This window comes from Lynx canadensis, chromosome C1, assembly GCF_007474595.2.
Source record: "Lynx canadensis isolate LIC74 chromosome C1, mLynCan4.pri.v2, whole genome shotgun sequence".
Classification (NCBI taxonomy): domain Eukaryota; kingdom Metazoa; phylum Chordata; class Mammalia; order Carnivora; family Felidae; genus Lynx; species Lynx canadensis.
This window is the reverse complement of record NC_044310.1, coordinates 26,816,216-26,832,241: the sequence shown is the minus strand read 5'-3', so window position 1 is coordinate 26,832,241 and position 16,026 is coordinate 26,816,216. Positions and strand designations below refer to the sequence as shown.

General features: G+C 36.9%; 1 protein-coding gene across 4 annotated transcripts in view; it reads right to left on the bottom strand.

The window, feature by feature from the left end:
- Positions 1–1,822: 1,822 nt before the first annotated feature.
- ZMYM4 (zinc finger MYM-type containing 4) overlaps positions 1,823–16,026 on the bottom strand; it is a 148,461-nt gene continuing 134,257 nt past the window's right edge. For all 4 annotated transcript variants that reach the window (XM_032594254.1, XM_032594255.1, XM_030325241.1 and 1 more), the window contains 4 exons: positions 9,822–9,933; positions 8,091–8,339; positions 5,216–5,345; positions 1,823–4,318 (listed from right to left, as the gene is read on the bottom strand). In XM_032594254.1, coding sequence (XP_032450145.1) covers positions 4,111–4,318; positions 5,216–5,345; positions 8,091–8,339; positions 9,822–9,933 — 699 coding nt within the window. In that variant the 3' untranslated portion in view covers positions 1,823–4,110. The remainder of the gene's footprint in view (positions 4,319–5,215; positions 5,346–8,090; positions 8,340–9,821; positions 9,934–16,026) is intronic.

Genomic DNA, 16,026 nt, shown 5'->3' with positions numbered 1-16,026 from the left:
CAGGCTCTGTGACGTCAGCGCAGAGCCTGACACAGGGCTCAACCTCACCAACAGTGAGATCATGACCTGAGCCGAAACCAAGAATCTAAGGCTTAACTGACTGAGCCACCCAGGTGACCCAAAAGGTTTCTTTCTTATGTGAAGGACTGAGCTAGCAGGCAGTTCAGGAGATACGTGGCTCTGCCTTATGAAGTTTAATGTGCTTTTGAATATTCTGCCCTTTCCCACATAGATGAAACAAGTTTGCCATGAGCACACACACATTCTGGCCCGTGGAAAAGAGGCAATTACAAGATGAAGGCAAGCCCTTTCCTTTTAAGGATGTGGCCTGGTAGTTGTAAACTACTGTTTCTATCCCACTGGTCAAAACTCAGTCCCATGTTCCAGTTGCAAGGTATCCTGGAAAATACTGTCTCTTACCAATGAAACTACTGCCTAGCTAAAATGTGAGGGAACAGGGTTTCTGTTACTGAAGGAAGAAGTGGGGAGACGTATACTATACAGCTGTCTTGCTCCCAAGTGATGCTATATAACCATTATCAAGTAAACGAAATTTCATTAGGAGTTTCTCTGATTGAAAAAAGGTATACCACATATATCTTCTTTGCAATGTAGTAAGTATATCAATGGATTTTTGTGATGTTGATTACTATTCGTATGCATATAGGCACATGAGTGACGAACTTATGACTGTACATAGTATTTAGTTATAACAAATATTTGACTCAAATCATATAGGGAATTGTTTTGCAGAACCTGAAGCACCGAAATAGTGAAAATTCAGGCTGCAGGAAGGGGATTAACATCAATTTTAAATCTTGCTATACATGCCTAGCAATCTGCATATTATAATAAGAAATCCATAACATCTGAAAGCCTACCATGAGCCAAACTTATAAAAGAGTTATTATTATTCCCACTTTATAAGTAAACTGAGGCACACAAAAGTAATTTACTTAAAGCTATACAACCAGTAAGTGAAAAGACTAGGCTCCAAAGCCTCAGCTCTTCCTACTCTGTTAACAATGCCTCTCAGTGATTATTTTTTTCAACAGTGGTAGCACATAGGAAGAACTGGGGGAATCAGTGCTTAATTCTTCCCTAAAATTTCAACTCAGTACCATAGGGAACCTTTTTATCTGCATGTAAAATTAAATTCTAATTTCTAGTAGAAAACTGGGATTAATATACAGAAATTCATTTTACTGTAGACTTTTTGGAAAACTCCTGTTTTATAAAATTAGGGATGCCAAAAGGCAGCAGATAGAAACAGTCCGTATGGAATTTGAAGGTGTTTGTACAATACCAAGGCAGAGCAAGAATCTAAGGAAAATGCAAGTTAGTCTGACATTTCCAAGATAAATATATATACATATATATATATATGTATACACACTTAAGAATGAGTATATATATACACATGTATATATATATACACACTTAAGAATGAGTACATATTCTTTATTCCAGTCTCTCAAGTTCAAAATCACTCAAGGTAAAGTGATGCAAGCAAGCTTTGTAAATCTCAAAAAAGTTTGCCTGAAATGAAATATATATGTGAAATCTGGGATTACTGGCTATCAAGGCTTTGCATATAGTTAACTAAAAACAGGCACAAGTCTTTTGATGGAAAAAGACAACAAGTGAAAAGACTTTGCAATGAAACAGTCTGTTTACTGGACTTAAGTAAACACCAAATAATTTATTTCCTGAAAACTGCTCTTTCTTTGTAATATACCATCTGTTGGCTCATACCAATAAGGCTAAACAGAAAAAAATATTTAAAATTCGTTCAAGACAAAGAAAAGGAATAACTCACCCATCAAATACAAATATACTATTTTATTCTAAGGGAATATTTCTGTGGTTTCTGCAAGGGGAAAACCCAAAGTGGTTAAAAAACAAAAAAGAACGGGAAGGATAATTTAGATGTTTCTCTCGTTTGTTTGATGTTTTCTCCCCTGGAAATAAAAATGCAATTTTACATAATTTTAATAAAATTTTAAAAAGCAAATAGTCTGACACACATATCAACAGCTACGCTTATGAAGAATGACCAATAATTAATCAAAATTTTCTTTTACGAATTTAGGATCTGGACAACTCTGCGGACTAACATGCAATTGAAGTCCTGATACAGTCATTTACCTGGGTATTGGCTGTTCTCAGTTAAAAGATACAGATTTCTTTTTCTCTCTGGTGTTTTATAACAATGTATCTACTATGCCAACAATATTTGTTCTTGATACAACTACAGAAGGGGAAATGTTAGTGTTTATACAAACCATAAAATTTGTATAGTGGGGGCTATTACACCTGATGTTTCTGGATAGTTTATTGGCAGACTTATCAGACAATCCAGTTGTTTTTCCTCCATATCAAACAAGATCTGGAAGTAAGAAGTTTTCCAGTCAGAAATGACAAACACAGATGGAATTAATCATACAGAATTGGGGCAGATTTACTTCTTTCACACAGTTCCTGGTAACCAAAATGAAATTTGTTACAGGCAGAGGGACAGAACCATCAAGTACACAACGCCAAAAGGCCTACTTTAAAATTTTTATTTTACTTAAATGACTTCCATTTATTTAAAAAAACCAAAACACCTGCTACGCCCATCTAAAAAAAATGGGACAGATTGAAAAGTTTTCCAAGGTTAAAATTACTAAGAGGGTTTTTGGACTCTTCTCATTTCTATTACAGGGTCAAATTAACCTCAGCTAAAGAAATTCTGTGACTGGCCAACATCAGAAAAGCTTTGAGTCAAAATTTGAGGGGGAAGAAACTGCGAATGGAGATGAGGGAGATGGACTGATATGCCAAACACACCTATGACTTGCAGTCCTCATAGAACTAGTAAAACAGCTAGAGTTTGGAATAATGCTAGAAGCCCTGCTGTGGATATGCAAGACAGTCCATGTCTTTGTATCCTGACCCCAGAATCCCTATTTTCAAGTTTCTTAGGACAACAAGGTCATCTTCCAAATGCTTTATAGGAACGTACTAGGACCTTTTCTACCATAATTCTGATAACTAAGTAATACTGTGTCCTTGTGGAATCATCCACAGGTTTGCCAGAGTGAGAGAGACTTTTCTTTTTGAAATGACAAGGGCCTCCAGAAACTGGTGCAAAAGACAAATAAGAAGATTTGGGAAATAGGAAGATAAAACAATGGGAGAAAAGCTGCCATTTGGGGATAAAATGAAAACAAAAGGAGAACCCCCATTTCTGTGTACCACAGCTCATGCTATGAGACAGCAGCAATAAAGGCTGACACCCAGAGAAGTGGGCATTTTAGTGGGTTTTCTACAAACATTTCAAGACACTTGGGGTCTAATGGGCTCCACAGATTTTCTGTGTGCATAATCAGTTTGTGGAGTATCAGCCCCTTTACCTCAATTTACCCACAGCCAGACCCACAGCTGAGAAGGCTAGACCCAGAAAGTGAAAGGGACATATTACTCTGTGAACAGCAGTGAAGGCCTTTTTCCCTGATGTGAGGGGCCTATGGCAAAAGCACCAGAGGCTTCTATCCTTCACAGAATTGGCTTGGCAGTGAAAATCAAAATCAAGACCACTTCACTCTCTACCTTTTAAAAAAAAAAGTTGAGTATTTTTATTGGGTCTTCAAGTCTGGGTCCCACGGTCCTCATCTGATGTCACTCTTAGCTCTGCACTGACTTCTCCCCTGACGTGCACATAGGGCTTGCCTAAGTAGCCTACTGCAGCCAAGGTCTTACTCCAAAGCTACCTCTCTAAGGTCTAAGGTTACTATGGTAGAGTTTTATACAACAGTTTTCCTTAAAAATATTCCACAATTTGTTATTCCCAAACAAAATAAGATTATGCACCACTCAGAGAAATTGGTTAGTCATTCTGAAGATGTCTAAGAACTATATCACTGCCAAAGAACAACATTTCTTGGTTCATATTCTTTCCTTCAATTTTCATTTGTACATCCACACTGTGGTTCACGAGTCATCTGTTTTCCATTATCTTGTAATCAAGTCAAGAGGACTTGTACTTGTACATCGTTTTCCAAAGCTGGATGCATTCACAGTTTGGTGCATACCCACGTGTATGAAAATAGGAACCCCACGTCCACTTTAATCTGATAACTCAACATCAGAGTCTTCTGATTTGGCTTTGGCAAGTTCTTCGTGTACCTCCCTCACCATGAGAATACGTGTTAACATGGTGTCCAGGGTCCCAGGGTCTATTGGGAATGTGGAGTACCACATGGGGCTGTTCGGAACACAGGAGCGCTCAGGTTGCAGGTAAAACACGTCATTCCTCTGCTTCACACTTTCAGAACTATCCACAGGGGATAAAAAAGAAAGAAAGAAAGAAACTAAGAAAATTGAGGATCAGAAAGTATAGGAAATACGTAACTACTCTTTAATATAGTGACTCTCACCTTTTTCCCTACTGTGACTAATGTCCTAGATAAGCAACGTACCCACTGAAATAAATCAGTTTACAGGCATCTTCCCCCCAGGTGCAACCGGTAACTGCACATTTTTTTCTCCTACGCTCACTGGAGGTGAGTGTAATGTTAACAGAAGACAAAGTGTAAATCGTTCACAAATTGAAAGATTTAAAACATTATTAGGAGTAACAAAAAATTCAACTCACATGTAACACTATGGCTGAGAACCACATATCCTCAGTGCCCAGTATCCTGGAATGACCCCCAAGAGCACTCAATACACATTACCATGGGGCAAACCCAAGCCACTGTATTTCTTTGAGAAAAAAGTGCTTTTGTGTGGATCTTATAACTCTAAAGTCTTAAAGTTTCTGAAAGAAAAAGACCTCAAACATATAAATTCCTTAAAAATAAATTGTTTTTCCATTTATAGGTTTAGGAGTACAACTTCTCCTCTAAATTTTTCTATATAAACAGTAAAATCATAACAGTTTCATTATCACATAAAGGCTGAGCAACAGTTATAAAGATCAAACTACAGCTGTGATTCTTGATTTTGAAGAGCTTTTCAGGAAAAAAAAAAAAAAAATCAAGATAAAGCAATGTGTTTTGGGGTCCAAAATCAGGCAGATATGAGAATAGGGAAAAAAAGGAAATTAAAAGGACATCCTTATCTACAGTCATAAGCTGGCTACATTTCTGATATTTAAGCATCTGAAATCGGAACCATGCTAAGTACTGTTTGAAGTGTGCTGGATCTAGTCCAGAGGAAGACTGCTTACCATTTTGACAGGTAAAACTCATAAAGTCGGACTGGGCATCTTAGTGGATTGTCAGTATTCTCTGCCATCTCCACACCCACTGGGACCTCGTCATCTTCATTTCGTTTCCTCTTGCCAATAGCCAGTTTATCTTGGGATGGGAAATAATTATCAAAAGATCAGAAAAATCTTTACTCCCATGCTCAAGACATCCACTGAGCTTTGTCTCCAGTCAGAACTGTCACTCCCTTTCTCCTCCCTTTCACCTGTCATTCAACAAGCATGACCTATGCAGGTGCTGGAGAGTAATGTAAGTACTAGGTAATAGCACTGAACAAAACAAAGTCCCTGTTCTATAAAATTTATGTTCCCCTGCTTACAAAGTGAGCCAAATGCATGGTACTAGAGAGTTAGGTCTTACTTTTGAGCCTGACTTTGTTACGAAATTTTATCATGTATATCTTAAGCCATAGCAAGGTAAAGCAGGAACAAAAAGGGTTCAGATAGAAGAGATGAAGGTATAAGTTGTCACCTAGTTATCTGAAAATATTTTCACTGTTGAAAACGGTTTTTCAAGTTTCTTTTATTTGTCAGTTTTATGAGAAATGGGATCTTTGCTGGGAAAAGAAATTCTCAGTAAAGTTGGTCATTTGGTAAGAAAGGAGCAAATCCTTTTTCACCAACAGAATTTTGTGGAGGCTAAGGGTTATCAAAAAGAAACCAGGGTGAAAACATGGAAAGTAAGGCTTTTTCTTTCCCACCTTCTCCATTCAGGCTTCAAGAGAATAGCAGTGGGTGGTGGATCTGCTGTGAACCTGAGGAAAAAGGTTTTCTTCTTCTTACAGCTGCTCTGAATAGCTGGCAAAGAACTTTCCCCAGCTTCCTGTATTAGTTATTACTTAAAATTCACCCCAGTCTTCTATTTAGAGGATACCTAAATATAAAGAGTTGCTCATTCAGAGAAGAAGCTAAACTTACTACCAATCTTGTCAAGCACCTCAACAGAAAGCGGAAATGTAACCTGAATGCCTCTCCCTCCCACAATATTTATTAAGAGCACAAAATGGGTTATATATGAAAGGAGGAGATATGGACAAAATGAAGGAGATAGGACATAGACATAATAATAGAGTTATATTTTCTAAAGAGAAAGGGGGCAAATGACAAAAAAGTTAACACAAACATGAACATCACAATTATTCTTTATAGATTTTAGTTTCAGTGATTTTAAATGCTCACATTCAAAATATGTATTTCACTCTTATCCCAAGGAAGTAACAACTTGATTTTGGGAATTTTAGAACTTACAATTTTGGTCAAAATTGATACATTTAATTTCTAGTTCCATAATACATTAATTTTTTTAATGTTAAAAACAAACTATTACTTAATAGGCTTTTTTGGAATGTAAGATAAACCTTCTACGAAAATTGTCACTGCTGGTATTATTCTACTGTGTACAAAAGCAATACAGATCTTCCTTGACCACGATGGTGTTACAACCTGATACAGCCATCCTAAATCGAAAATGCATTTAATACATGTAACCTACTGAACATCATAGCTTAAACATGCTCAAAACACTTATACAGTCTACAGTTGGGCAAAATCTTCTAATACATATAATAAGCCTATTTCATAATAAAGTACTGACTATCTCATGTAAATGATTAAAAACGGTACTGAAAACTGAAAACACAGAATGGCTGAATGGGTGCAGAATGGCTGTAAGCATATGGGTTGTTTACCCTCGTGATCATGGGGCTGACAGGGGGCTGCAGACTGCTGCTGTCAGCACCACAAGAGAGGATCATACTGCATTCCACTAGTTTGAGAAAATATCAAAAGTCAAAATTCAAAGCATAGTTTCTACTGAATGTATATTGCTTTCTCAGGATTGTAAAGTTAAAAAATTATTAAGTCAAACTCCATCTGTATACTCTAGGCCAGGTTCTAAGGTTCTGCAGAAACAGATAGTTAATGTGAACTAAAAAGTGGTGCTCTGGTTAAAAAAAAAAAAAAAAAAAAAAAAAAAAAAGATTTAGAAACAGATTTAAAAATTAGGCAGGTTCCTTTTACCTAGCAATTGGCCACTCTGTTGCCTCTAAATCAGTGATTCTGATCCTTAGCTGCAGATTTTAATTCCCTGGGAAGTTGTAAAATGCAAATTATTTGAGGGGCACCTGGGTGGTTCAGTCAGTTATGCGTACGACTTGGATTCAGGTCATGATCTCACGGTTCACAAGTTTGAGCCCCGTGTCAGGTTCTCTGCTGTCAGTGCAGAGCCTACGTCAGATCCTCTCTCTCTCTCTGCCCCTCCCCCACTTGCGCATTTTCTCTCTCTCTCTCTCTCTCTCTCTCAAAAATCAACAATTAAAAAAAAGAAAAGGAAAAATGCAAATTATTTGGGCTCTAATCTTGACCAATTAAATCATAATTTCTACTTTATTTACTTATTTATTTTTTAATTTTTTTTAACGTTTATTTATTTTTGAGACAGAGACAGAGCATGAACAGGGGAGGAGCAGAGAGAGAGGGAGACACAGAATCTGAAACAGGCTCCAGGCTCTGAGCTGTCAGCACAGAGCCCGACGCGGGGCTCAAACTCACGGACCGTGAGATCGTGACCTGAGCCGAAGTCGGACGCTTAACCGACCAAGCCACCCAGGCGCCCCCAGAATTTCTAGCTTAAAAGCCAATAAAAGTATAGGGAGGCAAGTGATTCCTCTCATTTTGTGGCAAGCCTTTAACCTAACCCTGACAATAAAAAAGCATCTAAATTTTAAATTAAAGTTACACTCTTCCGTGTCTAGAGTTTACAGTTACTCTTCTGTGATAAGTCTATTTGAATACCAACAGGGCTTCAAACGGAAATCTCACAAACTCCCCCACACACCTGGTTCTGACTCCTGCTTTTGTAAAGGTGGGAAGAACCTCAGATATGTCATCTTGGTGCTGTACTTCAGAGTCCTGGTCCGTCTCATCACATGGGCAAAGGAAAGCTTCAAGTGCTCAGTAACATTCTTGAGTTGAAAGTATTTGGTATTGAAGAAAAGGAGGGTGTTCAAGAGGACAATTGGTGAGTAAGCGCCCAGCTGTTTGCATTCCCACAAATGCTCTTCTTCAATGCGAGAAAACATGTAACCTGCACCAGAAGGAGGACAGAAGTAACAGTACTAAGCTCCTGCTAAACAGGACTAAATAATTTCTCCAGTTCTCAGATAGGAAGATATAAAGGAAATGACCAATTGCTCCCATCTTTCCCCTGCTCCCTTATATGGAAAACCAAAAAAGGTACCGCAAAAGAAAAAAAGAAAAGATGTCTGTCTGAGGCAGACAGACACTGGGAGCAACCCCCTGAAACAGTTTTAATCTATGGTTATTTTAGACCAGGGTTTGGCAAACTTTTTCTATAAAGAGCCAGATGTAAATATTTTAAGTACTGTGGGCCATTCAGGCTCTGAACAACTTTGTTGTTATTGAAAATAAGGGGCAGCAGAAAACACATAAACAAATAGCTGTGGCTATACACCAATTAAATTTATTTATACATACAAATATGAATTTTATATAATTTTCATTTACCACAAATTATTATTATCTTTACATTTTGTCCCGACCATTTTTAGCTCATGGACTATCCAAAAACAGGCAGCAGGCCAGATTAAGCAGTTTGTACACTCCTGTTTGAGAGTATTAGGCTTACTGTTAACTGGTTCAGTTTTATTTTAGCTAAGAACATTAGAAGGCAGATAGTTCCCTCACTCCCTCACACTCCCTCCTATTTTAAATTTACATTAAGAGTAATTACTTCATGATGACTTCTATGGGATTTTTCTCGAAAAGCAGATGTCTTACAGAAGAATTAAGATGAGTATACTGTTAAATGTACACTCCTCATGTCAGCCCTTAAATGCAGGTCTTCCCTTATGTTCTCTGAACAATCTTCTTTGCTGCTGCTTATGCATTCTATTCCTGGGAGCCTAACCATAAACATGAATTTATTACTTCCAACTCTATCTCCCTAGCTGCCTCTTTGGATGCTAACTGCATCAAGCCACCACCCTACTCAGAATCTTTCAAAGTTGCTCTACAACCCAACCAAAGAGGCAAAAATTCCTGAACATCACATTCAACCTCTCCATTCACAGCCAAGGAGCCTAAGACTAGGAGTAAATTAGGGAGCTGTCCAACAACATATGGTCAAAGACAATTCAAGGATGAAGATTTAACTCTTGTAATAACCCATACAGGGTATTTATAATAAACTGCTGAAGAAGGACCACTGCTAACAGGTACAGTCTACAAGTCAAGTATATGCCAGCTACTGGTATAGTGTGCAACTACACTACCAATATCGGACCAAAAATGGTTTCTAAGAAGTAAATACAACCTCCAGTTTGTTTTTTTTTTTTTATTTTCAATGGTATATACCTATACATACACTATATGGAAGTTATAATTCTACTTAAATAATAAGCCAAAGACTTCCTCCTCAAAACTCCAAATATCTCATGAATCAAGACAGAAACATAAATGAACAGTTTATAAAAAGATAATCATAAAAATTAAGCAATTTAAGAATGCATATCAAGAAAAGAATCAAAATAAAAAATAAGCATCCTACCATTAGGAAGTATTGTAGGTTCCCATATTTTCAAGAGTTTGGTAAGTTCAATCATAAATCTGGAATAGGGCTCAGTAAAAATATTATCTATTCTACCATTTTCAAACAGGTACTACAAGAGAAAAAATGGAAACATATATGTTGATACAAAGAAAACACAAGTTTTTTTTTTTTTAAAGATTATTTTAAGGAATAAAGTTGACCCTTAATTTTTGAAGTTAACGTTATGAACCATTTTAAGAACACATCTTAAAATACCAGGATTCAAGCTATAAAGGTTCTTTTCTTTTTTTTTTCTTTAAGTTTATTTATTTATTTTGAGAGAGATAGAGATAGTATGAATGGGGGACGGGTAGAGAGAGAGAGAGAGAGAGAGAGAGGGAGAGAGAGAGGCTGCCAGTGTGGAGACCAATGTGGGGCTCAAACCTGTGAAGGCATGAGATCATGACCTGATCTGAAACCAAGAGTCAATGTTTAACCAACTGAGCCACCCAGGTCCCCCTATAAAGGTCCTTTTCATATGAACTGTCCTTGTCTCAAGCACTGAGCTTGCAAGGTAAAATTTTCTCAGTTCATAAAACTGATATACCAAAAATTGGTTCTAGTTTGGTATTTTCCAAATCCTTTTCGAATTCAAAGGATCTATCTGCAAATGTGTTCTCAGAAGGTTTTGGGTTTTTTAGCACAGTTACAAGATCCCTTCCTGAAATAATATAGTTAGCTAGTGTCAGGTGACCTGAGGATAGCCAAATTTTAAACCACAGCTCTCAACTCTCTACCCCACAACCCAGACTTGAAAAAGTTCAAGTCTAATTATAGGATGTAAAACTATGCTAATTATAACCATCAAGAACCATAACACAGAATGGGGAAACAAGAAACAGTTTGGGTAAACTACTGTTAAAAAACATCTTGAAGGTGCAGGGTAGGTCAGATGAAATCACTCAGGGAAATACAACACAAGGTATAATTACATGCTTAAAATCTTTTGGTGTTTTTTATGATTTGGGATTTCTAATTTATTTATCTATAGATATTTTGGTTTTCTGCTTTTCTAGCCAATGTATGACCTGGAGAAAAATTGTATTGCCAGTCAAATCTTGTTTTGGCTAATAAAAATTATATACCATTTCAACATGCATTTCTATAGGCCTCTTCAAAGGCAATTCATGCCACTGCCAGATTATAGTTTTATTGTTGAGAAGTGTTCATCTTTTTCTTCTTTTAAAGTTATTTTCACAATGTAAGTATAATAAATCTTCATTATGGAAAAAGTTTAAAATACAGAAAATGTGGAAGAATGACATGCTCCCAACTCACTAAACATCAGAAACACAGAGTTGAGTTTTATACATTTACTCAAACATATGAGTACATATAAAATCCATGTTTTTTAAATTACTTCCTCCTTAGATCAGGAACACGACAAAACTGCCTGTTCTTGCCACTTTCATTACTGTACTTGAAGTCCTAGCCAGAGTAAGCAGGCAGGAAAAACAAATAAAAGGCATTCAGACAGGAAAGGTCCAAAGGAGTAAAAATATCTCCATTTACAAATGACACGAGCCTATATAGGGACAATTCTAAAGAATACACACATACACGCGCACACACAAAACTGTTATTAGAGTTAATAAATGAATTCAGCAAAGGATACAAGCAACACAAAAATCACTTGCAATGAATAATCCAAAAAGGAAATTAAGAAAACAATTCAATTTACAATCATATTGTAAAGAATACTCAAGAATAAATTCAACAAAGGAGGTACATGACTTATACACCTAAAGGTAGAAAAAAACAAAAACAAAAACAAAAAACTGCTAAGAAATTAAAGACCTAAGTAAAACATCTCATATTCATGGATTTGAAGATAATATTGTTAAAATGGAAAAATTCCCCAAAGCACTCTAAAGATTCAGTGCAATCCTAATCAAAATCTCAATGGTTTTTTTTCTTTTCTTGCATAAAGGGAAGGAAAGGCCAATCCCAAAATTCATATGGAATTACAAGGAACCTCAAATCACCAAACAAATCTTGAAGAATCTTACTTCCTATTTCAAAATTTATTACAAAGCAACAGTAATAAAAATAGCATGTATCACCATAGGAATAACCATATAGACCAATGTATCAGAATTGAAAGTCCAAAATAAACACATAAATTTAGTCAAATGTTTTTCAATAAGGATGTCAAGACTGTTCAATAAAGAGACAACAGTCTCTTCAATAAATGGTGGTAGGAAAACTGGATATCCACATATACAGTTATCCCTAAGTCAGATGTATCCATACCTTACGTGAGACATAAAACTGAATTCAAAATGGATCAGTGACTTAAACATAAGAACTAAAAGCCAAAAACTTAAAAGAACACATAGAGGTAAATCTTTATGAACTTGAATTTGACAATGGATTCTTAGATGATGACACCAAAAGCACAAGCAACAGAAAAAATAAACTGAACTTCATCAAAATCCAAAATTTCTGTGCCTCAAAGTAGAAGACTGAAAAGAAAACTCAGAGACTAAGAAAAAATATTTGCAAATCACGTATCTGTCAGAGTTTAATATACAGAATACATAAGGAAATCCTACAACTCAACAACAAAAAAACAAACAACAAATTAAGAAATGGAGCAAAGGACTTAAATATTTATCCAAAGAGGATACACAAATGGCCAACAAATACATGAAAAAATGTTCAGTGACATTAGTCATTAGGAAAATGCAAATCAAAACCATAATGAGATACTACCTCATACCCATCAGATAACTTTAAAAAAAAAAGGAAATTAACAAACATTGGCGAGAATGGAGAGAACAGACCCTTTGTACACTGCTGCTGGCAACATAAAATGGTGCAGTCACTGTGGAAACTGTTTTGGTGGCTCCTCAACAAGCTTATCATGGAGTTCCTATTTGACCATGTGGTTCCACTGGTAGGCACAGACCCAAAAGAAAACAGATGTTCAAACAAAAATTTGTACATGAATGTTCACATTATCATTCACTATTTGTAATAACCAAAAGGTAGAAATAACTCAAATGTCCACAAACAGATGGATAAGAAAAATGTGGTATATCCAAAAATGAAATAATTCAGCCATAAAAAGGTACTGATTCATGCTACACAGGTTAAACCTGGAAGAAGCCAGACACAAAAGGCCACATAATTGTATAATCCTGTTTATATGATATATCCAGAACAAGGAAATCCACAGAGATAGAAAGCAGATTCATGGTTGCCAGGGACTAAGCAGAGGAAGTAATAGGGAGTGGCTGCTTAATGGGTTATGAGATTTCCAGTTAGGAAAACACAGTGATATTTTGGAAAAACACAGTGATGACAACTGCACACCATCATGAATGCACTTAAGGACACTGAACTGTACATTTTAAAATGGTAAGCTTTATAATATGTGTATTTTGCCACAATATAAATAAATATTGCACAACACATAGTCGTGCAAGTTACTTTAAAAATATGTCTCTTGGGGGCAGGCACCTGGGTGATGCATTCGGTTAAGGGTCCAACTTCTGCTCAGGTCATGGCCTGGTGGTTCACAATTTCCAGCCCCACATCAGGCTTTTTGCTGATAGCTCAGAGCCTGGAGCCTGCTTCAGCTTCTACGTCTCCCTCTCTGGCCCTCACCTACTCAACACACTCTCTCTCTCTCTCTCTCAAAAGCAAATAAACCTTAAAAAAACTTTTTTCAATGTGTCTCTAAGAGTTTTCCATGCAAAAATGTGTAAGAGCAATTCATTGCTTTTTAACTATTGTATGGTATTTAACAGTACAGACATATTATAGTTGATTGAACATTACTGTTTTTGTTTTTTTTTTTTTCAACGTTTATTCATTTTTGGGACAGAGAGAGACAGAGCATGAATGGGGGAGGGGCAGAGAGAGAGGGAGACACAGAATCGGAAACAGGCTCCAGGCTCTGAGCCGTCAGCCCAGAGCCTGACGCGGGGCTCGAACTCACGGACCGCGAGATCGTGACCTGGCTGAAGTCGGAAGCTTAACCGACTGCGCCACCCAGGTGCCCCTGAACATTACTGTTTTAATCAACACTTAGGTGGTTTCCAATTTTTTGCTGTTGAAAACAACGTTATAATAAAAATACCAGTCTATGTACATGTGTGCATTTCTTGGGGGAGAAATACTGATCAATGGATTTGCTACACTGAAGAACCTACAAGCATATTTTTTAAATGTTTATTTATTTTTGAGGGAGAGACAGACTGTCTGTGGGGGAGGGGCACAGAGGGAGACACAGAATTAGGAACAGGTTCCAGGCTCTGAGCTGTCAGCACAAAGCCCGATACAGGGCTCGAATCATGAACCGAGAGATCAAGACCTGAGCCGAAATCGGATACTTAACCAACTGAACCACCCAGGTGCCCCGAATCTACATGCATTTAATGTTTTATTTGCCACATCAACTTGCCCTCTGAAAAGGCCTCCAACAGTAATATGTTTTCATTAATACTTGGTATTATTGAACTTCTCAAACTTTCAATTTTTAATCAGTTTAATGGGTGACATTTTTCTTTGATTATAGTTAAGTAACCTTTTACATCAGGGAGATAGTCCAACACAGTGATCTTAAGAATGGACTCTGGGGGCGCCTGGGTGGCTCGGTCGGTTAAGCGTCCGACTTCGGCTCAGGTCACGATCTCACGGTCCGTGAGTTCGAGCCCCGTGTCGGGCTCTGTGCTGACAGCTCAGAGCCTGAAGCCTGTTTCAGATTCTGTGTCTCCCTCTCTCTCTGCTCCTCCCTTGTTCATGCTCTCTCTCTCTATGTCTCAAAAATAAATAAACATTAAAAAAAAAAAATTAAGAATGGACTCTGAAAATAAATTACCTGGATTCACATCCTGCCCCTGCCACTTACTACATTTGAGGCCTTAAACAATACTTTAACTCACTGTGCCTCAACAGAAAATGGTGATGATAACAGTCCTTATGTATCAGAGGGGCACACTCACAAGTGAATGAGTTAATATATGAAATAAGCTTATATTAATAATACAGCATACACAGTAAATGATTGTTAGACATTCCTAACACATTTTGCCTGTTAGCTGTATGTTAATTTTGCTATTTGCTTATTTGTTTCTTTTTGCCAATTCCCCTTCTCAGCTAATGTTAACAGTGGTGGTACAGGTGTTGATATAATGGTTGGGTTTAATTTATTTCTTTACACTTTAATGTATTTTCAAAATTCTTTACACTTAGCATAACTATTTAGAAAACAAAACAGGAAGCACATCTAAGATGTGAGCTTAAGTTACATTTTAAAATTCCTTACGGTTAAGGAAAGTTTATTTCTTGTCAGAACTGGTAAAAGGTTTATAGTATTTACTTCCTATCACCTATAGGTAAATACTGTTAACTTATAACCTCTTTTCAATAGTATTATTATAAAAATCATTTATTAATATAAACAACAGGATAAATACACTAGAAAAAACTTTTTATAAGGTTATGATTTGTCTCACAAATTAGAGTATATTTTATAGATAACAGAGTATCTGGTATGTAAAGCAGTTTGTGACTGAATTCACAGCAATGGCCAAGTGTTTTAATTATGTTCAAGTCGGAATATGAATCACTGCCACAATATTTCTTACTCCTTGACACCTGCACTGATAAAATATGAGAATGTTTTTAGATCCATAATATCATAAACTCTAAAAGTTCAGAAAGTGTTCAGAATCTTCAAAATTTTTACCTAACCAAAATGCATGTGTGGTACATAGTAGGTGCCCAATACATTTTCATTGAAAGAGCCTATAAAATTCCTCTCATGTGTTGACTTTCTTTTTTGTTTTCTTTTATTTTTATTTTAGAGACAGAGTGCAAGTGGAGGAGGGGGGAGGGAGGGAGGGAGGGAGAGGGAGAGAGAGAGAGAGAGAGAGAGACAGACAGACAGACAATAGGAGAGAGGGAAAGAGGGAAAGAGGGGGAGAAGGGGGAGGGGGAGAGGGAGCGAGAGAGGGAGAGGGAGAGAATACCTTAAGTACTGAGCATGGGGCTCAATCCCACAACCCTGGGATCATGACCTGAGCTGAAATGAAGAGTTGTATGTTCAACCAACTGAGCCACCAAGGCACCCCTTGTATGTTGATTTTAAAAACATCTTTTACAATCTAGAAATTGTATCAAAATATAATGGGAACAATATTTTAATAACAAA